The 24,125-nt window shown below is 50.2% G+C and overlaps 7 protein-coding genes and 1 long non-coding RNA gene across 8 annotated transcripts; all 8 read right to left on the reverse strand.

Annotated features, from left to right (window-relative positions):
- Positions 1–2,229: 2,229 nt before the first annotated feature.
- LOC136957063 (uncharacterized) lies at positions 2,230–3,101 on the reverse strand. The gene is made up of 4 exons (XR_010878266.1): positions 2,964–3,101; positions 2,770–2,834; positions 2,520–2,665; positions 2,230–2,404 (listed from the first exon to the last, which is right to left on the reverse strand). It is a non-coding gene; the product is annotated as an uncharacterized lncRNA (long non-coding RNA).
- Positions 3,102–3,105: 4 nt separating this feature from the next.
- Positions 3,106–3,920, reverse strand: LOC136956371 (salivary glue protein Sgs-3-like; the record flags this gene model as incomplete). The annotated part of the gene is made up of 2 exons (XM_067250275.1): positions 3,106–3,129; positions 3,330–3,920. Coding segments are annotated over 2 exons (615 nt in total), but the record flags the coding sequence as incomplete, so codon positions are not given.
- A 180-nt stretch (positions 3,921–4,100) lies between these two features.
- LOC136956373 (mucin-5AC-like) lies at positions 4,101–7,322 on the reverse strand (the record flags this gene model as incomplete). The annotated part of the gene is made up of 3 exons (XM_067250276.1): positions 4,101–5,084; positions 5,319–6,182; positions 6,582–7,322. Coding segments are annotated over 3 exons (2,589 nt in total), but the record flags the coding sequence as incomplete, so codon positions are not given.
- A 516-nt stretch (positions 7,323–7,838) lies between these two features.
- On the reverse strand, positions 7,839–10,493 carry LOC136956374 (mucin-5AC-like; the record flags this gene model as incomplete). Its single annotated transcript, XM_067250277.1, has 2 exons — positions 7,839–8,834; positions 9,087–10,493. Coding segments are annotated over 2 exons (2,403 nt in total), but the record flags the coding sequence as incomplete, so codon positions are not given.
- Positions 10,494–10,535: 42 nt separating this feature from the next.
- On the reverse strand, positions 10,536–11,705 carry LOC136956600 (integumentary mucin C.1-like; the record flags this gene model as incomplete). The annotated part of the gene is made up of 1 exon (XM_067250526.1): positions 10,536–11,705. A coding segment is annotated over one exon (1,170 nt), but the record flags the coding sequence as incomplete, so codon positions are not given.
- A 638-nt stretch (positions 11,706–12,343) lies between these two features.
- Positions 12,344–16,931, reverse strand: LOC136956375 (mucin-5AC-like; the record flags this gene model as incomplete). The annotated part of the gene is made up of 5 exons (XM_067250278.1): positions 12,344–12,355; positions 12,963–13,895; positions 14,223–14,879; positions 16,323–16,636; positions 16,733–16,931. Coding segments are annotated over 5 exons (2,115 nt in total), but the record flags the coding sequence as incomplete, so codon positions are not given.
- Positions 16,932–17,225: 294 nt separating this feature from the next.
- LOC136956598 (uncharacterized) lies at positions 17,226–18,575 on the reverse strand (the record flags this gene model as incomplete). The annotated part of the gene is made up of 1 exon (XM_067250524.1): positions 17,226–18,575. A coding segment is annotated over one exon (1,350 nt), but the record flags the coding sequence as incomplete, so codon positions are not given.
- Positions 18,576–19,259: 684 nt separating this feature from the next.
- LOC136956376 (mucin-5AC-like) lies at positions 19,260–24,048 on the reverse strand (the record flags this gene model as incomplete). Its single annotated transcript, XM_067250279.1, has 3 exons — positions 19,260–20,194; positions 20,276–20,921; positions 23,389–24,048. Coding segments are annotated over 3 exons (2,241 nt in total), but the record flags the coding sequence as incomplete, so codon positions are not given.
- Positions 24,049–24,125: the final 77 nt, after the last annotated feature.

Genomic DNA, 24,125 nt, shown 5'->3' on the forward strand with positions numbered 1-24,125 from the left:
GTAAGTTGTTTAATATATCCATTTTTAACTCTTTTCATTTAAAACATGTCGTTTTGTTCAGCTCTACTCAAGTCTTCTTCTCACGGTGTGTTTCAGGTGTTAGCACCTACTGTAGCAACCAATCTGAAATCTGAGCAACCAAACCTAGCAATCTGCCTAGCGCTTGTCGTTTATCTCTCTGTGTTCACACTTTTCTGCTCTTTTAGAAATTTAAGAATTTCCTCGTCGCTGTTGATGTCTTCATCGTCATCTGGATCTCGCTCATTTTGAAGATGACATCAGGGCAATAAGAATACGTATCAGCCGCGTATTCAAAGACTATGAATACACGGCTGGCATGACTACCCATTAGCCAATCAGAACGCTCGTACTGTTATTGCAATTGAACCAATATGCTGTTCTTATTGGTCCAGAAGACGTTCTCAAAAGAGTTGTTGATATGTTGCCTTGGGGGTGTAGTGACGTCACCAGTACAAATGCAGCTGATTGCTCTGACAAGATGGCGTCTGCTCCAGATTCGCCGTGTTTGATTTGGGCTCTTGCCACGTATTGTTGTAGTAACGCTATATAAGAAACCAAATGTTTACTCTTCGACAGGTCAGCAAACGCTTTGTCGCCTCAATTTGTTAAAACGATTTGTTTGTAAACCTCGACCTACGGTCTCGGTTAACAAACGTTTTAACAAATCTCTGCTTTCAAAGGCGTTCGCAGACCTGTCGAGGAGTAGCTACACATTTGCAGTTTATTTCAGCCATTTTTGGAAAATAAAATACAGCTTTGGGTAACCAACTTTTATACCAATTCTACTGTATTGCTTCTTTATGGAAATAAAATACTATTTTATTACATTTACATTTATTCATTTATTCATTCATTTTTTCTTGAGCCTTTTCTTGAAGGTGGAGAGACAGTCAGTATCTCTGATGGAGGTGGGGAGTTGATTCCACCACTGGGGGGCCAGACAGGAGAAGAGCTTGTGTTGGGACCGGGCGGTCTTGAGCGGTGGGACCACCAGGCGGTTGTCTGAAGAAGACCGTAGGTGACGCGTGGGGGTGTAAGGCTGCAGGAGAGACTTGATGTAGACGGGTGCTGTCCCGTTCACTGCTTGGAAGGTCAATACCAGGGTCTTGAATCTGATACGGGCCATGATAGGTAACCAGTGGAGAGAGATGAGGAGCGGGGTAACATGGGAGCGTCTGGGTAGATTGTAGACCAGGCGGGCCGCTGCGTTCTGAATCCTCTGAAGAGGGCGGGTTGCACATGCTGGGAGACCAGCATTACCCAGGTAAATAAATTAACAGCTATTTCTTCTAAAAAACAAAAACACAACATCTATAGGCCTATAGTCTTTCTATAAATGCTTAATAAGGCATAGATAGTTCACACTTTAGATTAGGTCACGCAAATACCCTTAACTAACAGTTAGTAAATGCTTTATAACTTGCATTACTAATCAGAAGTTGCATCATTAGTAAGTCTTTATAAAATAGTTGTTAAGATATTTGCAAAGCATAGTGTACATCCTGTATTCGACTTGGCATACATTAATTAAAGACATAAGTAAATATGTTGTTAGTTATTTACTCATGCTTTATAAAGGTAATGTAAATGGTTTGTTCACCATTTGCTAATGCTTTCTATACCAGCTCATGTACCATTAACACCTTTTAAACTACTGGTTTGCAACTATATTAACAAGCTGTCTATAAAGTATGATAATGCAGTTATCAATCACATTATGAATTGTATTATGAATAAAATACATATTTTTTAACAGTGTTTATTAATGATCAACATAGTCTTTAATAATAAGCTTATTAACTATTTAATAATGTATTGTTAATGTTTCAAAATGTTTTATAAAGGATTAACTAACTATTAGTTAACACTTTGTAAATGCCAAAAAGCGTTGACTTATTATAAAGTGTTACCCATTATTTAGATTTGATGACAACTCAAACTTTTCTAAAAGGTATCATACATCACAAGCAAGTATAAAGGATAAATATGAGAGTATTTGCATTACAGAAGTTCAAGCTTTGTAATTTGTGTCATCTTTTTGATTACATAATAGATTATTAAAACAAGTGATTGTGCTATTTGGTTTTACGTTAATTTGACAGTGCTACAATTTCATATGAAAGGAAAGGGCCAAAAAAGTCAGAAAAGATCTACATCAAAATGTACAGAAAGTTGACTAAAGTGATTGGTAGTAGAAAAGTAACCATATCTACAGGTCTGCTCCTTGCCATTGCACCGCTAGTGGTGGTGAGTGCTGCGGCAGTTTGAGTTGTTTGCGTTGTTGTACTGGTACTTGCAGCTGTACTTGTGGTTGTAAGTGCTACTGTGGAATTAGTTGCCTCCACAGTTGTAGGAGTTACAGTACTGGAGGCATTTGGTTCAGCTATTGTGGGAAAGAAGAAAAACATTGTTTCTTGCAAAACATTTAACTGAATTCAATAAAAAAAAAATACATATCTGAACATAATGGAATTATTTAGATTATAATCATTACAAACCTGCAACAATACTGCCAGTGATAACATTCAGGAAAACCAGGGATTCATTTAAAGACTTTTTTAATGAGTCTTCTGCACTGGTGATGTTCGGAACTACACTCTCATTCTGGAATATCAAGTTGGCTGTGACACCCACTGACCCAGGCCTGAAAAGTAGATTCATAAATGGATTGTTTATACTCAAGCAATAGAGCATGAATACATTGACAGAGCCAACATAAACCTAAATCTCTTGTCACGGATCACTTACCAAAATCCAATAATTATGCATCTCAGGAAAGTGAAAGGGTACCACTTCCTGTATCCCCGATTCAGCTAAAAAATATGAGGAAAAAAATGAAAGGATTATCGCACAAAGAACATATGAAAACATGAATTATTGAAAAATATATGTCAAATTATTTTTCTTTTGAATTGAAATGACGGATTTTAGATGGGAATTACCTCAGCTGTGACATTGGCAGCCAATTCTTTATATTGCGACGATTTTGGGTTGTTGTATTCGATTACGAAAACCCGCACCAAACGCATCCTCAGAAAGAGGTAACCCTCATTTTGTTGAGGGGGGTCTGTTGATGCACCTGTGCTAGTCGTGGTTAATCTGGTAGTGCTAGAAGGTTGTGTCGAAGGGATAGCTGTTTTGGTTGTGGATGTAATTGAATGTGGTAGAGAAGTTGGGGCTGTTGTGAAACTTGTAAAAGACGCTGTGGTAGTTGTAGGGGCAGCTGTGGTAGTTGTAGGGGCAGCTGTGGTTGTAGTAGAGGCAGCTGTGGTTGTAGTGGGAGCAGCTGTGGTTTTAGTAAGAGCAACTGTGGTTGTAGTAAGAGCAGCTGTGGTAGTTGTAGGGGCAACTGTGGTTTTAATGGGAGAAGCTGTGCTAGTCGTGGTTAATCTGGTAGTGCTAGAAGTTTGTGTCACAGGGATAGCTGTTTTGGTTGTGGATGTAGTTGAATGTGGTAGAGAAGTTGCGGCTGTTGCGATACTTGTAAAAGATGCTGTGGTAGTTGTAGGCGGAGCTGTGGTAGTTGTAGGACCAGCTGTGGTTGTAGTGGGAGAAGCTGTGGTTGTTGTTGGAGCCTCTGTGCTAGTTGTAGGAGTGGCTGTTGTGGTTGTTGGAGCCTCTGTGGTAGTTTTAGGGCCAGCTGTGGTTGAAGTGGGAGAAGCTGTGGTTGTTGTTGGAGCCTCTGAGCTCGTTGTAGGAGTGGCTGTTGTTGTTGTTGGAACCTCTGTGGTAGTTGTATGGCCAGCTGTGGTTGTAGTGGGAGAAGCTGTGGTTGTTGTTGGAGCGTCTGTCGTAGTTGTTGGGGCAGCTGTTGTTGTTGTTGGAGCCTCTCTGCTAGTTGTAGGAGTGGCTGTTGTGGTTGTTGGAGCCTCTGTGGTAGTTGTAGGGCCAGCTGTGGTTGAAGTGGGATAAGCTGTGGTTGTTGTTGGAGCCTCTGTGCTCGTTGTAGGAGTGGCTGTTGTTGTAGTGGGAGAAGCTGTGGTTGTTGTTGGAGCCTCTGTGCTCGTTGTAGGGGCAGCTGTGGTTGTAGTGGGAGAGGCTGTTGTCGTTGTTGGAACCTCTGTGCTCGTTGTAGGAGTGGCTGTTGTTGTTGTTGGAGCCTCTGTGGTAGTTGTAGGGCCAGCTGTGGTTGTAGTAGGAGAAGCTGTGGTTGTTGTTGGAGCCTCTGTTGCGGTTATAGGTGCAGCTGATGTTGTAGTGGGAGCACCTGTTGTAGTTGTAGGTGCAGATGTGGTTGTAGTGGGAGCAGCTGTTGTCGTTGTTGGAACCTCTGTGGTAGTTGTAGGAGTGGCTGTTGTTGTTGTTCGAGTCTCTGTGGTAGTTGTAGGGCCAGCTGTGGTTGTAGTGGGAGAAGCTGTGGTTGTTGTTGGAGCCTCTGTGCTCGTTGTAGGGGCAGCTGTGGTTGTAGTGGGAGCAGCTGTTGTCGTTGTTGGAACCTCTGTGCTCGTTGTAGGAGTTGCTGTTGTGGTTGTTGGAGCCTCTGTGGTAGTTGTAGGGCCAGCTGTGGTTGTAGTGGGAGAAGCTGTGGTTGTTGTTTGAGCCTCTGTAATCATTGTAGGGGCAGCTGTGGTTGTAGTGGGAGATGCTGTGGTTGTTGTTGGAGCCTTTGTGCTCGTTGTAGGGGAAGCTGTGGTTGTAGTGGGAGAAGCTGTTGTTGTTGTTGGAGCCTCTGTGCTTGTTGTAGGGGCAGCTGTGGTTGTAGTGGGAGAAGCTGTTGTTGTTGTTGGAGCGGCTGTTGTTGTTGTTGGACCCTCTGTGGTAGTTGTAGGGCCAGCTGTGGTTGTAGTGGGAGAAGCTGTGGTTGTTGTTGGAGCGTCTGTCGTAGTTGTTGGGGCAGCTGTTGTTGTTGTTGGAACCTCTGTGGTAGTTGTAGGAGTGGCTGTTGTTGTTGTTGGAGCCTCTCTGCTAGTTGTAGGAGTGGCTGTTGTGGTTGTTGGAGCCTCTGTGGTAGTTGTAGGGCCAGCTGTGGTTGAAGTGGGATAAGCCGTGGTTGTTGTTGGAGCCTCTGTGCTCGTTGTAGGAGTGGCTGTTGTTGTAGTGGGAGAAGCTGTGGTTGTTGTTGGAGCCTCTGTGCTCGTTGTAGGGGCAGCTGTGGTTGTAGTGGGAGAGGCTGTTGTCGTTGTTGGAACCTCTGTGCTCGTTGTAGGAGTGGCTGTTGTTGTTGTTGGAGCCTCTGTGGTAGTTGTAGGGCCAGCTGTGGTTGTAGTAGGAGAAGCTGTGGTTGTTGTTGGAGCCTCTGTTGCGGTTATAGGTGCAGCTGATGTTGTAGTGGGAGCACCTGTTGTAGTTGTAGGTGCAGATGTGGTTGTAGTGGGAGCAGCTGTTGTCGTTGTTGGAACCTCTGTGGTAGTTGTAGGAGTGGCTGTTGTTGTTGTTCGAGTCTCTGTGGTAGTTGTAGGGCCAGCTGTGGTTGTAGTGGGAGAAGCTGTGGTTGTTGTTGGAGCCTTTGTGCTCGTTGTAGGGGCAGCTGTGGTTGTAGTGGGAGAAGCTGTTGTTGTTGTTGGAGCCTCTGTGCTTGTTGTAGGGGCAGCTGTGGTTGTAGTGGGAGAAGCTGTTGTTGTTGTTGGAGCGGCTGTTGTTGTTGTTGGACCCTCTGTGGTAGTTGTAGGGCCAGCTGTGGTTGTAGTGGGAGAAGCTGTGGTTGTTGTTGGAGCGTCTGTCGTAGTTGTTGGGGCAGCTGTTGTTGTTGTTGGAACCTCTGTGGTAGTTGTAGGAGTGTCTGTTGTTGTTGTTGGAGCCTCTCTGCTAGTTGTAGGAGAAGCTGTGGTTGTTGTTTGAGCCTCTGTAATCATTGTAGGGGCAGCTGTGGTTGTAGTGGGAGATGCTGTGGTTGTTGTTGGAGCCTTTGTGCTCGTTGTAGGGGAAGCTGTGGTTGTAGTGGGAGAAGCTGTTGTTGTTGTTGGAGCCTCTGTGCTTGTTGTAGGGGCAGCTGTGGTTGTAGTGGGAGAAGCTGTTGTTGTTGTTGGAGCGGCTGTTGTTGTTGTTGGACCCTCTGTGGTAGTTGTAGGGCCAGCTGTGGTTGTAGTGGGAGAAGCTGTGGTTGTTGTTGGAGCGTCTGTCGTAGTTGTTGGGGCAGCTGTTGTTGTTGTTGGAACCTCTGTGGTAGTTGTAGGAGTGGCTGTGGTAGTTGTAGGACCAGCTGTGGTTGTAGTGGGAGAAGCTGTGGTTGTTGTTGGAGCCTCTGTGCTAGTTGTAGGAGTGGCTGTTGTGGTTGTTGGAGCCTCTGTGGTAGTTTTAGGGCCAGCTGTGGTTGAAGTGGGAGAAGCTGTGGTTGTTGTTGGAGCCTCTGAGCTCGTTGTAGGAGTGGCTGTTGTTGTTGTTGGAACCTCTGTGGTAGTTGTATGGCCAGCTGTGGTTGTAGTGGGAGAAGCTGTGGTTGTTGTTGGAGCGTCTGTCGTAGTTGTTGGGGCAGCTGTTGTTGTTGTTGGAGCCTCTCTGCTAGTTGTAGGAGTGGCTGTTGTGGTTGTTGGAGCCTCTGTGGTAGTTGTAGGGCCAGCTGTGGTTGAAGTGGGATAAGCTGTGGTTGTTGTTGGAGCCTCTGTGCTCGTTGTAGGAGTGGCTGTTGTTGTAGTGGGAGAAGCTGTGGTTGTTGTTGGAGCCTCTGTGCTCGTTGTAGGGGCAGCTGTGGTTGTAGTGGGAGAGGCTGTTGTCGTTGTTGGAACCTCTGTGCTCGTTGTAGGAGTGGCTGTTGTTGTTGTTGGAGCCTCTGTGGTAGTTGTAGGGCCAGCTGTGGTTGTAGTAGGAGAAGCTGTGGTTGTTGTTGGAGCCTCTGTTGCGGTTATAGGTGCAGCTGATGTTGTAGTGGGAGCACCTGTTGTAGTTGTAGGTGCAGATGTGGTTGTAGTGGGAGCAGCTGTTGTCGTTGTTGGAACCTCTGTGGTAGTTGTAGGAGTGGCTGTTGTTGTTGTTCGAGTCTCTGTGGTAGTTGTAGGGCCAGCTGTGGTTGTAGTGGGAGAAGCTGTGGTTGTTGTTGGAGCCTTTGTGCTCGTTGTAGGGGCAGCTGTGGTTGTAGTGGGAGAAGCTGTTGTTGTTGTTGGAGCCTCTGTGCTTGTTGTAGGGGCAGCTGTGGTTGTAGTGGGAGAAGCTGTTGTTGTTGTTGGAGCGGCTGTTGTTGTTGTTGGACCCTCTGTGGTAGTTGTAGGGCCAGCTGTGGTTGTAGTGGGAGAAGCTGTGGTTGTTGTTGGAGCGTCTGTCGTAGTTGTTGGGGCAGCTGTTGTTGTTGTTGGAACCTCTGTGGTAGTTGTAGGAGTGTCTGTTGTTGTTGTTGGAGCCTCTCTGCTAGTTGTAGGAGTGGCTGTTGTGGTTGTTGGAGCCTCTGTGGTAGTTGTAGGGCCAGCTGTGGTTGAAGTGGGAGAAGCTGTGGTTGTTGTTGGAGCCTCTGTGTTCGTTGTAGGAGTGGCTGTTGTTGTTGTTGGAGCCTCTGTGGTAGTTGTAGGGCCAGCTGTGTTTGAAGTGGGATAAGCTGTGGTTGTTGTTGGAGCCTCTGTGCTCGTTGTAGGAGTGGCTGTTGTTGTAGTGGGAGAAGCTGTGGTTGTTGTTGGACCCTCTGTGGTAGTTGTAGGGCCAGCTGTGGTTGTAGTGGGAGAAGCTGTGGTTGTTGTTGGAGCGTCTGTCGTAGTTGTTGGGGCAGCTGTTGTTGTTGTTGGAACCTCTGTGGTAGTTGTAGGAGTGTCTGTTGTTGTTGTTGGAGCCTCTCTGCTAGTTGTAGGAGAAGCTGTGGTTGTTGTTTGAGCCTCTGTAATCATTGTAGGGGCAGCTGTGGTTGTAGTGGGAGATGCTGTGGTTGTTGTTGGAGCCTTTGTGCTCGTTGTAGGGGAAGCTGTGGTTGTAGTGGGAGAAGCTGTTGTTGTTGTTGGAGCCTCTGTGCTTGTTGTAGGGGCAGCTGTGGTTGTAGTGGGAGAAGCTGTTGTTGTTGTTGGAGCGGCTGTTGTTGTTGTTGGACCCTCTGTGGTAGTTGTAGGGCCAGCTGTGGTTGTAGTGGGAGAAGCTGTGGTTGTTGTTGGAGCGTCTGTCGTAGTTGTTGGGGCAGCTGTTGTTGTTGTTGGAACCTCTGTGGTAGTTGTAGGAGTGGCTGTTGTTGTTGTTGGAGCCTCTCTGCTAGTTGTAGGAGTGGCTGTTGTGGTTGTTGGAGCCTCTGTGGTAGTTGTAGGGCCAGCTGTGGTTGAAGTGGGATAAGCTGTGGTTGTTGTTGGAGCCTCTGTGCTCGTTGTAGGAGTGGCTGTTGTTGTAGTGGGAGAAGCTGTGGTTGTTGTTGGAGCCTCTGTGCTCGTTGTAGGGGCAGCTGTGGTTGTAGTGGGAGAGGCTGTTGTCGTTGTTGGAACCTCTGTGCTCGTTGTAGGAGTGGCTGTTGTTGTTGTTGGAGCCTCTGTGGTAGTTGTAGGGCCAGCTGTGGTTGTAGTAGGAGAAGCTGTGGTTGTTGTTGGAGCCTCTGTTGCGGTTATAGGTGCAGCTGATGTTGTAGTGGGAGCACCTGTTGTAGTTGTAGGTGCAGATGTGGTTGTAGTGGGAGCAGCTGTTGTCGTTGTTGGAACCTCTGTGGTAGTTGTAGGAGTGGCTGTTGTTGTTGTTCGAGTCTCTGTGGTAGTTGTAGGGCCAGCTGTGGTTGTAGTGGGAGAAGCTGTGGTTGTTGTTGGAGCGTCTGTCGTAGTTGTTGGGGCAGCTGTTGTTGTTGTTGGAACCTCTGTGGTAGTTGTAGGAGTGGCTGTTGTTGTTGTTGGAGCCTCTCTGCTAGTTGTAGGAGTGGCTGTTGTGGTTGTTGGAGCCTCTGTGGTAGTTGTAGGGCCAGCTGTGGTTGAAGTGGGATAAGCTGTGGTTGTTGTTGGAGCCTCTGTGCTCGTTGTAGGAGTGGCTGTTGTTGTAGTGGGAGAAGCTGTGGTTGTTGTTGGAGCCTCTGTGCTCGTTGTAGGGGCAGCTGTGGTTGTAGTGGGAGAGGCTGTTGTCGTTGTTGGAACCTCTGTGCTCGTTGTAGGAGTGGCTGTTGTTGTTGTTGGAGCCTCTGTGGTAGTTGTAGGGCCAGCTGTGGTTGTAGTAGGAGAAGCTGTGGTTGTTGTTGGAGCCTCTGTTGCGGTTATAGGTGCAGCTGATGTTGTAGTGGGAGCACCTGTTGTAGTTGTAGGTGCAGATGTGGTTGTAGTGGGAGCAGCTGTTGTCGTTGTTGGAACCTCTGTGGTAGTTGTAGGAGTGGCTGTTGTTGTTGTTGGAGCCTCTCTGCTAGTTGTAGGAGTGGCTGTTGTGGTTGTTGGAGCCTCTGTGGTAGTTGTAGGGCCAGCTGTGGTTGAAGTGGGATAAGCCGTGGTTGTTGTTGGAGCCTCTGTGGTAGTTGTAGGAGTGGCTGTTGTTGTTGTTGGAGTCTTCTTGGTAGTTGTAAGGCCAGCTGTGGTTGTAGTGGGAGAAGCTATGGTTGTTGTTGGAGCCTCTGTAATCGTTGTAGGGGCAGCTGTGGTTGTAGTGGGAGAAGCTGTGGTTGTTGTTGGAGCCTCTGTGGTAGTTGTAGGAGTGGCTGTTGTGGTAGTTGGAGCCACTGTGGTAGTTGTAGGGCCAGCTGTGGTTGAAGTGGGAGAAGCTGTGGTTGTTGTTGGAGCCTCTGAGCTCGTTGTAGGAGTGGCTGTTTTTGTTGTTGGAGCCTCTGTGGTAGTTGTAGGGCCAGCTGTGGTTGTAGTGGGAGAAGCTGTGGTTGTTGTTGGAGCCTCTGTGCTAGTTGTAGGAGTGGCTGTTGTTGTTGTTGGAGCCTCTGTGGTAATTGAAGGGCCAGCTGTGGTTGTAGTGGGAGAAGCTGTGGTTGTTGTTTGAGCCTCTGTGCTCGTTGTAGGGGCACCTGTGGTTGTAGTGGGAGAGGCTGTGGTTGTTGTTGGAGCCTCTGTGCTCGTTGTAGGGGCAGCTGTGGTTGTAGTGGGAGAAGCTGTGGTTGTTGTTGGAGCCTCTGTGCTCGTTGTAGGGGCACCTGTGGTTGTAGTGGGAGAAGCTATGGTTGTTGTTGGAGCCTCTGTAATCGTTGTAGGGGCAGCTGTGGTTGTAGTGGGAGAAGCTGTGGTTGTTGTTGGAGCCTCTGTGCTAGTTGTAGGAGTGGCTGTTGTGGTAGTTGGAGCCACTGTGGTAGTTGTAGGGCCAGCTGTGGTTGAAGTGGGAGAAGCTGTGGTTGTTGTTGGAGCCTCTGAGCTCGTTGTAGGAGTGGCTGTTTTTGTTGTTGGAGCCTCTGTGGTAGTTGTAGGGCCAGCTGTGGTTGTAGTGGGAGAAGCTGTGGTTGTTGTTGGAGCCTCTGTGCTAGTTGTAGGAGTGGCTGTTGTGGTAGTTGGAGCCACTGTGGTAGTTGTAGGGCCAGCTGTGGTTGAAGTGGGAGAAGCTGTGGTTGTTGTTGGAGCCTCTGAGCTCGTTGTAGGAGTGGCTGTTTTTGTTGTTGGAGCCTCTGTGGTAGTTGTAGGGCCAGCTGTGGTTGTAGTGGGAGAAGCTGTTGTTGTTGTTGGAGCGGCTGTTGTTGTTTTTGGACCCTCTGTGGTAGTTGTAGGGCCAGCTGTGGTTGTAGTGGGAGAAGCTGTGGTTGTTGTTGGAGCGTCTGTCGTAGTTGTTGGGGCAGCTGTTGTTGTTGTTGGAACCTCTGTGGTAGTTGTAGGAGTGTCTGTTGTTGTTGTTGGAGCCTCTCTGCTAGTTGTAGGAGAAGCTGTGGTTGTTGTTTGAGCCTCTGTAATCATTGTAGGGGCACCTGTGGTTGTAGTGGGAGATGCTGTGGTTGTTGTTGGAGCCTTTGTGCTCGTTGTAGGGGAAGCTGTGGTTGTAGTGGGAGAAGCTGTTGTTGTTGTTGGAGCCTCTGTGCTTGTTGTAGGGGCAGCTGTGGTTGTAGTGGGAGAAGCTGTTGTTGTTGTTGGAGCGGCTGTTGTTGTTGTTGGACCCTCTGTGGTAGTTGTAGGGCCAGCTGTGGTTGTAGTGGGAGAAGCTGTGGTTGTTGTTGGAGCGTCTGTCGTAGTTGTTGGGGCAGCTGTTGTTGTTGTTGGAACCTCTGTGGTAGTTGTAGGAGTGGCTGTTGTTGTTGTTGGAGCCTCTCTGCTAGTTGTAGGAGTGGCAGTTGTGGTTGTTGGAGCCGCTGTGGTAGTTGTAGGGCCAGCTGTGGTTGAAGTGGGATAAGCTGTGGTTGTTGTTGGAGCCTCTGTGCTCGTTGTAGGAGTGGCTGTTGTTGTAGTGGGAGAAGCTGTGGTTGTTGTTGGAGCCTCTGTGCTCGTTGTAGGGGCAGCTGTGGTTGTAGTGGGAGAGGCTGTTGTCGTTGTTGGAACCTCTGTGCTCGTTGTAGGAGTGGCTGTTGTTGTTGTTGGAGCCTCTGTGGTAGTTGTAGGGCCAGCTGTGGTTGTAGTAGGAGAAGCTGTGGTTGTTGTTGGAGCCTCTGTTGCGGTTATAGGTGCAGCTGATGTTGTAGTGGGAGCACCTGTTGTAGTTGTAGGTGCAGATGTGGTTGTAGTGGGAGCAGCTGTTGTCGTTGTTGGAACCTCTGTGGTAGTTGTAGGAGTGGCTGTTGTTGTTGTTCGAGTCTCTGTGGTAGTTGTAGGGCCAGCTGTGGTTGTAGTGGGAGAAGCTGTGGTTGTTGTTGGAGCCTTTGTGCTCGTTGTAGGGGCAGCTGTGGTTGTAGTGGGAGAAGCTGTTGTTCTTGTTGGAGCCTCTGTGCTTGTTGTAGGGGCAGCTGTGGTTGTAGTGGGAGAAGCTGTTGTTGTTGTTGGAGCGGCTGTTGTTGTTGTTGGACCCTCTGTGGTAGTTGTAGGGCCAGCTGTGGTTGTAGTGGGAGAAGCTGTGGTTGTTGTTGGAGCGTCTGTCGTAGTTGTTGGGGCAGCTGTTGTTGTTGTTGGAACCTCTGTGGTAGTTGTAGGAGTGTCTGTTGTTGTTGTTGGAGCCTCTCTGCTAGTTGTAGGAGTGGCTGTTGTGGTTGTTGGAGCCTCTGTGGTAGTTGTAGGGCCAGCTGTGGTTGAAGTGGGAGAAGCTGTGGTTGTTGTTGGAGCCTCTGTGTTCGTTGTAGGAGTGGCTGTTGTTGTTGTTGGAGCCTCTGTGGTAGTTGTAGGGCCAGCTGTGGTTGAAGTGGGATAAGCTGTGGTTGTTGTTGGAGCCTCTGTGCTCGTTGTAGGAGTGGCTGTTGTTGTAGTGGGAGAAGCTGTGGTTGTTGTTGGAGCCTCTGTGCTCGTTGTAGGGGCAGCTGTGGTTGTAGTGGGAGAGGCTGTTGTCGTTGTTGGAACCTCTGTGCTCGTTGTAGGAGTGGCTGTTGTTGTTGTTGGAGCCTCTGTGGTATTTGTAGGGCCAGCTGTGGTTGTAGTAGGAGAAGCTGTGGTTGTTGTTGGAGCCTCTGTTGCGGTTATAGGTGCAGCTGATGTTGTAGTGGGAGCACCTGTTGTAGTTGTAGGTGCAGATGTGGTTGTAGTGGGAGCAGCTGTTGTCGTTGTTGGAACCTCTGTGGTAGTTGTAGGAGTGGCTGTTGTTGTAGTGGGAGCACCTGTTGTAGTTGTAGGTGCAGATGTGGTTGTAGTGGGAGCAGCTGTTGTTGTTGTTGGAACCTCTGTGGTAGTTGTAGGAGTGGCTGTTGTTGTTGTTGGAGTCTTCTTGGTAGTTGTAAGGCCAGCTGTGGTTGTAGTGGGAGAAGCTATGGTTGTTGTTGGAGCCTCTGTAATCGTTGTAGGGCCAGCTGTGGTTGTAGTGGGAGAAGCTGTGGTTGTTGTTTGAGCCTCTGTGCTCGTTGTAGGGGCACCTGTGGTTGTAGTGGGAGAGGCTGTGGTTGTTGTTGGAGCCTCTGTGCTCGTTGTAGGGGCAGCTGTGGTTGTAGTGGGAGAAGCTGTGGTTGTTGTTGGAGCCTCTGTGCTCGTTGTAGGGGCACCTGTGGTTGTAGTGGGAGAAGCTATGGTTGTTGTTGGAGCCTCTGTAATCGTTGTAGGGGCAGCTGTGGTTGTAGTGGGAGAAGCTGTGGTTGTTGTTGGAGCCTCTGTGCTAGTTGTAGGAGTGGCTGTTGTGGTAGTTGGAGCCACTGTGGTAGTTGTAGGGCCAGCTGTGGTTGAAGTGGGAGAAGCTGTGGTTGTTGTTGGAGCCTCTGAGCTCGTTGTAGGAGTGGCTGTTTTTGTTGTTGGAGCCTCTGTGGTAGTTGTAGGGCCAGCTGTGGTTGTAGTGGGAGAAGCTGTGGTTGTTGTTGGAGCCTCTGTGCTAGTTGTAGGAGTGGCTGTTGTGGTAGTTGGAGCCACTGTGGTAGTTGTAGGGCCAGCTGTGGTTGAAGTGGGAGAAGCTGTGGTTGTTGTTGGAGCCTCTGAGCTCGTTGTAGGAGTGGCTGTTTTTGTTGTTGGAGCCTCTGTGGTAGTTGTAGGGCCAGCTGTGGTTGTAGTGGGAGAAGCTGTTGTTGTTGTTGGAGCGGCTGTTGTTGTTTTTGGACCCTCTGTGGTAGTTGTAGGGCCAGCTGTGGTTGTAGTGGGAGAAGCTGTGGTTGTTGTTGGAGCGTCTGTCGTAGTTGTTGGGGCAGCTGTTGTTGTTGTTGGAACCTCTGTGGTAGTTGTAGGAGTGTCTGTTGTTGTTGTTGGAGCCTCTCTGCTAGTTGTAGGAGAAGCTGTGGTTGTTGTTTGAGCCTCTGTAATCATTGTAGGGGCACCTGTGGTTGTAGTGGGAGATGCTGTGGTTGTTGTTGGAGCCTTTGTGCTCGTTGTAGGGGAAGCTGTGGTTGTAGTGGGAGAAGCTGTTGTTGTTGTTGGAGCCTCTGTGCTTGTTGTAGGGGCAGCTGTGGTTGTAGTGGGAGAAGCTGTTGTTGTTGTTGGAGCGGCTGTTGTTGTTGTTGGACCCTCTGTGGTAGTTGTAGGGCCAGCTGTGGTTGTAGTGGGAGAAGCTGTGGTTGTTGTTGGAGCGTCTGTCGTAGTTGTTGGGGCAGCTGTTGTTGTTGTTGGAACCTCTGTGGTAGTTGTAGGAGTGGCTGTTGTTGTTGTTGGAGCCTCTCTGCTAGTTGTAGGAGTGGCAGTTGTGGTTGTTGGAGCCGCTGTGGTAGTTGTAGGGCCAGCTGTGGTTGAAGTGGGATAAGCTGTGGTTGTTGTTGGAGCCTCTGTGCTCGTTGTAGGAGTGGCTGTTGTTGTAGTGGGAGAAGCTGTGGTTGTTGTTGGAGCCTCTGTGCTCGTTGTAGGGGCAGCTGTGGTTGTAGTGGGAGAGGCTGTTGTCGTTGTTGGAACCTCTGTGCTCGTTGTAGGAGTGGCTGTTGTTGTTGTTGGAGCCTCTGTGGTAGTTGTAGGGCCAGCTGTGGTTGTAGTAGGAGAAGCTGTGGTTGTTGTTGGAGCCTCTGTTGCGGTTATAGGTGCAGCTGATGTTGTAGTGGGAGCACCTGTTGTAGTTGTAGGTGCAGATGTGGTTGTAGTGGGAGCAGCTGTTGTCGTTGTTGGAACCTCTGTGGTAGTTGTAGGAGTGGCTGTTGTTGTTGTTCGAGTCTCTGTGGTAGTTGTAGGGCCAGCTGTGGTTGTAGTGGGAGAAGCTGTGGTTGTTGTTGGAGCCTTTGTGCTCGTTGTAGGGGCAGCTGTGGTTGTAGTGGGAGAAGCTGTTGTTCTTGTTGGAGCCTCTGTGCTTGTTGTAGGGGCAGCTGTGGTTGTAGTGGGAGAAGCTGTTGTTGTTGTTGGAGCGGCTGTTGTTGTTGTTGGACCCTCTGTGGTAGTTGTAGGGCCAGCTGTGGTTGTAGTGGGAGAAGCTGTGGTTGTTGTTGGAGCGTCTGTCGTAGTTGTTGGGGCAGCTGTTGTTGTTGTTGGAACCTCTGTGGTAGTTGTAGGAGTGTCTGTTGTTGTTGTTGGAGCCTCTCTGCTAGTTGTAGGAGTGGCTGTTGTGGTTGTTGGAGCCTCTGTGGTAGTTGTAGGGCCAGCTGTGGTTGAAGTGGGAGAAGCTGTGGTTGTTGTTGGAGACTCTGTGCTCATTGTAGGAGTGGCTGTTGTTGTTGTTGGAGCCTCTGTGCTCGTTGTAGGGGCAGCTGTGGTTGTAGTGGGAGAAGCTGTGGTTGTTGTTGGAGCCTCTGTGCTCGTTGTAGGGGCACCTGTGGTTGTAGTGGGAGAAGCTGTGGTTGTTGTTGGAGCGTCTGTCGTAGTTGTTGGGGCAGCTGTTGTTATTGTTGGAACCTCTGTGGTAGTTGTAGGAATGGCTGTTGTTGTTGTTGGAGCCTCTGTGCTAGTTGTAGGAGTGGCTGTTGTGGTTGTTGGAGCCTCTGGTGTAGTTGTAGGGCCAGCTGTGGTTGAAATGGGAGAAGCTGTGGTTGTTGTTGGAGCCTCTGTGCTAGTTGTAGGAGTGGCTGTTGTGGTTGTTGGAGCCTCTGTGGTAGTTGTAGGGCCAGCTGTGGTTGAAGTGGGAGAAGCTGTGGTTGTTGTTGGAGCCTCTGTGCTCGTTGTAGGGGCAGCTGTGGTTGTAGTGGGAGAAGCTGTTGTTGTTGTTGGAGCCTCTGTGCTCGTTGTAGGGGCAGCTGTGGTTGTAGTGGGAGAAGCTATTGTTGTTGTAGGAGTGGCTGTTGTTGTTGTTGGAGACTCTGTGGTAGTTGAAGGGCCAGCTGTGGTTGTAGTGGGAGAAGCTGTTGTTGTTGGAGCCTCTGTGCTCGTTGTAGGGGCAGTTGTGGTTGTAGTGGGAGCAGCTGTTGTCGTTGTTGGAACCTCTGTGCTAGTTGTAGGAGTGGCTGTTGTGGTTGTTGGAGCCTCTGTGGTAGTTCTAGGGCCAGCTGTGGTTGAAGTGGGAGAAGCTGTGGTTGTTGTTGGAGCCTCTGTGCTCGTTGTAGGAGTGGCTGTTGTTGTTGTTGGAGCCTCTGTTGCTGTTATAAGTGCAGCTGTGGTTGTAGTGGGAGAAGCTGTGGTTGTTGTTGGAGCCTCTGTGCTCGTTGTAGGGGCAGCTGTTGTTGAAGTGGGAGAAGCTGTGGTTGTTGTTGGAGACTCTGTGCTCATTGTAGGAGTGGCTGTTGTTGTTGTTGGACCCTCTGTGCTCGTTGTAGGGGCAGCTGTGGTTGTAGTGGGAGAAGTTGTGGTTGTTGTTGGAGCCTCTGTGGTAGTTGTAGGGCCAGCTGTTGTTGAAGTGGTAGAAGCTGTGGTTGTTGTTGGAGCCTCTGTGCTCGTTGTAGGAGTGGCTGTTGTTGTTGTTGGAGCCTCTGTGGTAGTTGTAGGGCCAGCTGTGGTTGTAGTGGGAGAAACTGTGGTTGTTGTTGGAGCCTCTGTGCTCGTTGTAGGGGCAGCTGTGGTTGTAGTGGGAGAAGCTGTGGTTGTTGTTGGAGCCTCTGTGCTCGTTGTAGGGGCAGCTGTTGTTGAAGTGGGAGAAGCTGTGGTTGTTGTTGGAGCGTCTGTCGTAGTTGTTGCGGCAGCTGTTGTTGTTGTAGGAACCTCTGTGGTAGTTGTAGGAGTGGTTGTTGTTGTTGTTGGAGCCTCTGTGCTAGTTGTAGGAGTGGCTGTTGTGGTTGTTGGAGCCTCTGTGGTAGTTGTAGGGCCAGCTGTGGTTGAAGTGGGATAAGCTGTGGTTGTTGTTGGAGCCTCTGTGCTCGTTGTAGGAGTGGCTGTTGTTGTAGTGGGAGAAGCTGTGGTTGTTGTTGGAGCCTCTGTGCTCGTTGTAGGGGCAGCTGTGGTTGTAGTGGGAGAAGCTGTGGTTGTTGTTGGAGCGTCTGTCGTAGTTGTTGGGGCAGCTGTTGTTGTTGTTGGAACCTCTGTGGTAGTTGTAGGAGTGTCTGTTGTTGTTGTTGGAGCCTCTGTAGTTGGGGCAGCTGTTGATGTTGTTGGACCCTCTGTGCTTGTTGTAGGGGCAGCTGTGGTTGTAGTGGGAGAAGCTGTGGTTGTTGTTGGAGCCTCTGTGGTAGTTGTAGGGCCAGCTGTTGTTGAAGTGCGAGAAGAGGTGGTTGTTGTTGGAGCCTCCGTGCTCGTTGTAGGAGTGGCTGTTGTTGTTGTTGGAGCCTCTGTGGTAGTTGTAGGGCCAGCTGTGGTTGTAGTGGGAGAAGCTGTGGTTGTTGTTGGAGCCTCTGTGCTCGTTGTAGGGGCAGCTGTGGTTGTAGTGGGAGAAGCTGTGGTTGTTGTTGAAGCCTCTGTGCTCGTTGTAGGGCCAGCTGTTGTTGAAGTGGGAGAAGCTGTGGTTGTTGTTGGAGACTCTGTGCTCATTGTAGGAGTGGCTGTTTTTGTTGTTGGAGCCTCTGTGGTAGTTGTCGGGCCAGCTGTGGTTGTAGTCGGAGAAGCTGTGGTCGTTGTTGGAGCCTCTGTGCTCATTGTAGGGGCAGCTGTGGTTGTAGTGGGAGAAGCTGTGGTTGTTGTTGGAGCCTCTGTGCTCGTTGTAGGGGCACCTGTGGTTGTAGTGGGAGAGGCTGTGGTTGTTGTTGGAGCCTCTGTGCTCGTTGTAGGGGCAGATGTGGTTGTAGTGGGAGAAGCTGTGGTTGTTGTTGGAGCCTCTGTGCTCGTTGTAGGGGCACCTGTGGTTGTAGTGGGAGAAGCTGTGGTTGTTGTTGGAGCATCTGTCGTAGTTGTTGGGGCAGCTGTTGTTATTGTTGGAACCTCTGTGGTAGTTGTAGGAATGGCTGTTGTTGTTGTTGGAGCCTCTGTGCTAGTTGTAGGAGTGGCTGTTGTGGTTGTTGGAGCCTCTGTGGTAGTTGTAGGGCCAGCTGTGGTTGAAATGGGAGAAGCTGTGGTTGTTGTTGGAGCCTCTGTGCTAGTTGTAGGAGTGGCTGTTGTGGTTGTTGGAGCCTCTGTGGTAGTTGTAGGGCCAGCTGTGGTTGAAGTGGGAGAAGCTGTGGTTGTTGTTGGAGCCTCTGTGCTCGTTGTAGGGGCAGCTGTGGTTGTAGTGGGAGAAGCTGTTGTTGTTGTTGGAGCCTCTGTGCTCGTTGTAGGGGCAGCTGTGGTTGTAGTGGGAGAAGCTGTTGTTGTAGGAGTGGCTGTTGTTGTTGTTGGAGACTCTGTGGTAGTTGAAGGGCCAGCTTTGGTTGTAGTGGGAGAAGCTGTTGTTGTTGTTGGAGCCTCTGTGCTCGTTGTAGGGGCAGCTGTGGTTGTAGTGGGAGAAGCTGTGGTTGTTGTTGGAGCCTCTGTGCTCGTTGTAGGGGCAGCTGTGGTTGTAGTTGGAGAAGCTGTGGTTGTTGTTGGAGCGTCTGTCGTAGTTGTTGGGGCTGCTGTTGTTGTTGTAGGAACCTCTGTGGTAGTTGTTGGGCCAGCTGTGGTTGTAGTGGGAGAAGCTGTGGTTGTTGTTAGAGCCTCTGTGCTAGTTTTAGGAGTGGCTGATGTTGTTGTTGGAGCCTCTGTGGTAGTTGTAGGAGTGGCTGTTGTTGTTGTTGGAGTCTCTGTGGTAGTTGTAGGGCCAGCTGTGGTTGTAGTGGGAGAAGCTGTGGTTGTTGTTGGAGCCTCTGTGCTAGTTGTAGGAGTGGCTGTTGTGGTTGTTGGAGCCTCTGTGGTAGTTGTAGGGCCAGCTGTGGTTGAAGTGGGAGAAGCTGTGGTTGTTGTTGGAGCCTCTGTGCTCTTTGTAGGGGCAGCTGTGGTTGTAGTGGGAGAATCTGTTGTTGTTGTTGGAGCCTCTGTGCTCGTTGTAGGGGCAGCTGTGGTTGTAGTGGGAGAAGCTGTTGTTGTTGTAGGAGTGGCTGTTGTTGTTGTTGGAGACTCTGTGCTAGTTGAAGGGCCAGCTGTGGTTGTAGTGGGAGAAGCTGTGGTTGTTGTTGGAGCCTCTGTGCTCGTTGTAGGGGCAGCTGTTGTTGAAGTGGGAGAAGCTGTGGTTGTTGTTGGAGACTCTGTGCTCATTGTAGGAGTGGCTGTTGTTGTTGTTGGAGCCTCTGTGGTAGTTGTCGGGCCAGCTGTGGTTGTAGTCGGAGAAGCTGTGGTTGTAGTTGGAGAAGCTGTGGTTGTTGTTGGAGCGTCTGTCGTAGTTGTTGGGGCTGCTGTTGTTGTTGTAGGAACCTCTGTGGTAGTTGTAGGGCCAGCTGTGGTTGTAGTGGGAGAAGCTGTGGTTGTTGTTAGAGCCTCTGTGCTAGTTTTAGGAGTGGCTGATGTTGTTGTTGGAGCCTCTGTGGTAGTTGTAGGAGTGGCTGTTGTTGTTGTTGGAGTCTCTGTGGTAGTTGTAGGGCCAGCTGTGGTTGTAGTGGGAGAAGCTGTGGTTGTTGTTGGAGTCTCTGTGCTAGTTGTAGGATCGGCTGTTGTGGTTGTTGGAGCCTCTGTGGTAGTTGTAGGGCCAGCTGTGGTTGAAGTGGGAGAAGCTGTGGTTGTTGTTGGAGCCTCTGTGCTCTTTGTAGGGGCAGCTCTGGTTGTAGTGGGAGAATCTGTTGTTGTTGTTGGAGCCTCTGTGCTCGTTGTAGGGACAGCTGTGGTTGTAGTGGGAGAAGCTGTTGTTGTTGTAGGAGTGGCTGTTGTTGTTGTTGGAGACTCTGTGCTAGTTGAAGGGCCAGCTGTGGTTGTAGTGGGAGAAGCTGTGGTTGTTGTTGGAGCCTCTGTGCTCGTTGTAGGGGCAGCTGTTGTTGAAGTGGGAGAAGCTGTGGTTGTTGTTGGAGACTCTGTGCTCATTGTAGGAGTGGCTGTTGTTGTTGTTGGAGCCTCTGTGGTAGTTGTCGGGCCAGCTGTGGTTGTAGTCGGAGAAGCTGTGGTTGTTGTTGGAGCCTCTGTGCTCATTGTAGGGGCAGCTGTGGTTGTAGTGGGAGAAGCTGTGGTTGTTGTTGGAGCCTCTGTGCTCGTTGTAGGGGCACCTGTGGTTGTAGTGGGAGAGGCTGTGGTTGATGTTGGAGCCTCTGTGCTCGTCGTAGGGGCAGATGTGGTTGTAGTGGGAGAAGCTGTGGTTGTTGTTGGAGCCTCTGTGCTCGTTGTAGGGGCACCTGTGGTTGTAGTGGGAGAAGCTGTGGTTGTTGTTGGAGCGTCTGTCGTAGTTGTTGGGGCAGCTGTTGTTATTGTTGGAACCTCTGTGGTAGTTGTAGGAATGGCTGTTGTTGTTGTTGGAGCCTCTGTGCTCGTTGTAGGGGCAGCTGTGGTTTTAGTGTGAGCAGCTGTTGTCGTTGTTGGAACCTCTTTGCTAGTTGTAGGAGTGGCTATTGTGGTTGTTGGAGCCTCTGTGGTAGTTCTAGGGCCAGCTGTGGTTGAAGTGGGAGAAGCTGTGGTTGTTGTTGGAGCCTCTGTGCTCGTTGTAGGAGTGGCTGTTGTTGTTGGAGCCTCTGTTGCTGTTATAAGTGCAGCTGTGGTTGTAGTGGGAGAAGCTGTGGTTGTTGTTGGAGCCTCTGTGCTCGTTGTAGGGGCAGCTTTTGTTGAAGTGGGAGAAGCTGTGGTTGTTGTTGGAGACTCTGTGCTCATTGTAGGAGTGGCTGTTGTTGTTGTTGGACCCTCTGTGCTCGTTGTAGGGGCAGCTGTGGTTGTAGTGGGAGAAGTTGTGGTTGTTGTTGGAGCCTCTGTGGTAGTTGTAGGGCCAGCTGTTGTTGAAGTGGGAGAAGCTGTGGTTGTTGTTGGAGCCTCTGTGCTCGTTGTAGGAGTGGCTGTTGTTGTTGTTGGAGCCTCTGTGGTAGTTGTAGGGCCAGCTGTGGTTGTAGTGGGAGAAGCTGTGGTTGTTGTTGGAGCCTCTGTGCTCGTTGTAGGGGCAGCTGTGGTTGTAGTGGGAGAAGCTGTGGTTGTTGTTGGAGCCTCTGTGCTCGTTGTAGGGGCAGCTGTTGTTGAAGTGGGAGAAGCTGTGGTTGTTGTTGGAGCGTCTGTCGTAGTTGTTGCGGCAGCTGTTGTTGTTGTTGGAACCTCTGTGGTAGTTGTAGGAGTGTCTGTTGTTGTTGTTGGAGCCTCTGTAGTTGGGGCAGCTGTTGATGTTGTTGGACCCTCTGTGCTCGTTGTAGGGGCAGCTGTGGTTGTAGTGGGAGAAGCTGTGGTTGTTGTTGGAGCCTCTGTGGTAGTTGTAGGGCCAGCTGTTGTTGAAGTGCGAGAAGAGGTGGTTGTTGTTGGAGCCTCTGTGCTCGTTGTAGGAGTGGCTGTTGTTGTTGTTGGAGCCTTTGTGGTAGTTGTAGGGCCAGCTGTGGTTGTAGTGGGAGAAGCTGTGGTTGTTGTTGGAGCCTCTGTGCTCGTTGTAGGGGCAGCTGTGGTTGTAGTGGGAGAAGCTGTGGTTGTTGTTGGAGACTCTGTGCTCATTGTAGGAGTGGCTGTTGTTGTTGTTGGAGCCTCTGTGGTAGTTGTCGGGCCAGCTGTGGTTGTAGTCGGAGAAGCTGTGGTTGTTGTTGGAGCCTCTGTGCTCATTGTAGGGGCAGCTGTGGTTGCAGTGGGAGAAGCTGTGGTTGTTGTTGGAGCCTCTGTGCTCGTTGTAGGGGCACCTGTGGTTGTAGTGGGAGAGGCTGTGGTTGTTGTTGGAGCCTCTGTGCTCGTTGTAGGGGCAGATGTGGTTGTAGTGGGAGAAGCTGTGGTTGTTGTTGGAGCCTCTGTGCTCGTTGTAGGGGCACCTGTGGTTGTAGTGGGAGAAGCTGTGGTTGTTGTTGGAGCGTCTGTCGTAGTTGTTGGGGCAGCTGTTGTTATTGTTGGAACCTCTGTGGTAGTTGTAGGAATGGCTGTTGTTGTTGTTGGAGCCTCTGTGCTAGTTGTAGGAGTGGCTGTTGTGGTTGTTGGAGCCTCTGTGGTAGTTGTAGGGCCAGCTGTGGTTGAAATGGGAGAAGCTGTGGTTGTTGTTGGAGCCTCTGTGCTAGTTGTAGGAGTGGCTGTTGTGGTTGTTGGAGCCTCTGTGGTAGTTGTAGGGCCAGCTGTGGTTGAAGTGGGAGAAGCTGTGGTTGTTGTTGGAGCCTCTGTGCTCGTTGTAGGGGCAGCTGTGGTTGTAGTGGGAGAAGCTGTTGTTGTTGTTGGAGCCTCTGTGCTCGTTGTAGGGGCAGCTGTGGTTGTAGTGGGAGAAGCTGTTGTTGTTGTAGGAGTGGCTGTTGTTGTTGTTGGAGACTCTGTGGTAGTTGAAGGGCCAGCTGTGGTTGTAGTGGGAGAAGCTGTGGTTGTTGTTGGAGCCTCTGTGCTCGTTGTAGGGGCAGCTGTGGTTGTAGTTGGAGAAGCTGTGGTTGTTGTTGGAGCGTCTGTCGTAGTTGTTGGGGCTGCTGTTGTTGTTGTAGGAACCTCTGTGGTAGTTGTAGGGCCAGCTGTGGTTGTAGTGGGAGAAGCTGTGGTTGTTGTTAGAGCCTCTGTGCTAGTTTTAGGAGTGGTTGATGTTGTTGTTGGAGCCTCTGTGGTAGTTGTAGGAGTGGCTGTTGTTGTTGTTGGAGTCTCTGTGGTAGTTGTAGGGCCAGCTGTGGTTGTAGTGGGGAGAAGCTGTGGTTGTTGTTGGAGCCTCTGTGCTAGTTATAGGAGTGGCTGTTGTGGTTGCTGGAGCCTCTGTGGTAGTTGTAGGGCCAGCTGTGGTTGAAGTGGGAGAAGCTGTGGTTGTTGTTGGAGCCTCTGTGCTCTTTGTAGGGGCAGCTGTGGTTGTAGTGGGAGAATCTGTTGTTGTTGTTGGAGCCTCTGTGCTCGTTGTAGGGGCAGCTGTGGTTGTAGTGGGAGAAGCTGTTGTTGTTGTAGGAGTGGCTGTTGTTGTTGTTGGAGACTCTGTGCTAGTTGAAGGGCCAGCTGTGGTTGTAGTGGGAGAAGCTGTGGTTGTTGTTGGAGCCTCTGTGCTCGTTGTAGGGGCAGCTGTTGTTGAAGTGGGAGAAGCTGTGGTTGTTGTTGGAGACTCTGTGCTCATTGTAGGAGTGGCTGTTGTTGTTGTTGGAGCCTCTGTGGTAGTTGTCGGGCCAGCTGTGGTTGTAGACGGAGAAGCTGTGGTTGTAGTTGGAGAAGCTGTGGTTGTTGTTGGAGCGTCTGTCGTAGTTGTTGGGGCTGCTGTTGTTGTTGTAGGAACCTCTGTGGTAGTTGTAGGGCCAGCTGTGGTTGTAGTGGGAGAAGCTGTGGTTGTTGTTAGAGCCTCTGTGCTAGTTTTAGGAGTGGCTGATGTTGTTGTTGGAGCCTCTGTGGTAGTTGTAGGAGTGGCTGTTGTTGTTGTTGGAGTCTCTGTGGTAGTTGTAGGGCCAGCTGTGGTTGTAGTGGGAGAAGCTGTGGTTGTTGTTGGAGCCTCTGTGCTAGTTGTAGGAGTGGCTGTTGTGGTTGTTGGAGCCTCTGTGGTAGTTGTAGGGCCAGCTGTGGTTGAAGTGGGAGAAGCTGTGGTTGTTGTTGGAGCCTCTGTGCTCTTTGTAGGGGCAGCTGTGGTTGTAGTGGGAGAATCTGTTGATGTTGTTGGCGCCTCTGTGCTCGTTGTAGGGGCAGCTGTGGTTGTAGTGGGAGAAGCTGTTGTTGTTGTAGGAGTGGCTGTTGTTGTTGTTGGAGACTCTGTGCTAGTTGAAGGGCCAGCTGTGGTTGAAGTGGGAGAAGCTGTGGTTGTTGTTGGAGCCTCTGTGCTCTTTGTAGGGGCAGCTGTGGTTGTAGTCGGAGAAGCTGTGGTTGTTGTTGGAGCCTCTGTGCTCATTGTAGGGGCAGCTGTGGTTGTAGTGGGAGAAGCTGTGGTTGTTGTTGGAGCCTCTGTGCTCGTTGTAGGGGCACCTGTGGTTGTAGTGGGAGAGGCTGTGGTTGTTGTTGGAGCCTCTGTGCTCGTTGTAGGGGCAGATGTGGTTGTAGTGGGAGAAGCTGTGGTTGTTGTTGGAGCCTCTGTGCTCGTTGTAGGGGCACCTGTGGTTGTAGTGGGAGAAGCTGTGGTTGTTGTTGGAGCGTCTGTCGTAGTTGTTGGGGCAGCTGTTGTTATTGTTGGAACCTCTGTGGTAGTTGTAGGAATGGCTGTTGTTGTTGTTGGAGCCTCTGTGCTAGTTGTAGGAGTGGCTGTTGTGGTTGTTGGAGCCTCTGGTGTAGTTGTAGGGCCAGCTGTGGTTGAAATGGGAGAAGCTGTGGTTGTTGTTGGAGCCTCTGTGCTAGTTGTAGGAGTGGCTGTTGTGGTTGTTGGAGCCTCTGTGGTAGTTGTAGGGCCAGCTGTGGTTGAAGTGGGAGAAGCTGTGGTTGTTGTTGGAGCCTCTGTGCTCGTTGTAGGGGCAGCTGTGGTTGTAGTGGGAGAAGCTGTTGTTGTTGTTGGAGCCTCTGTGCTCGTTGTAGGGGCAGCTGTGGTTGTAGTGGGAGAAGCTGTTGTTGTTGTAGGAGTGGCTGTTGTTGTTGTTGGAGACTCTGTGGTAGTTGAAGGGCCAGCTGTGGTTGTAGTGGGAGAAGCTGTTGTTGTTGTTGGAGCCTCTGTGCTCG

The sequence above is a fragment of the Osmerus mordax genome, chromosome 14 (assembly GCF_038355195.1).
Source record: "Osmerus mordax isolate fOsmMor3 chromosome 14, fOsmMor3.pri, whole genome shotgun sequence".
Taxonomy (NCBI): domain Eukaryota; kingdom Metazoa; phylum Chordata; class Actinopteri; order Osmeriformes; family Osmeridae; genus Osmerus; species Osmerus mordax.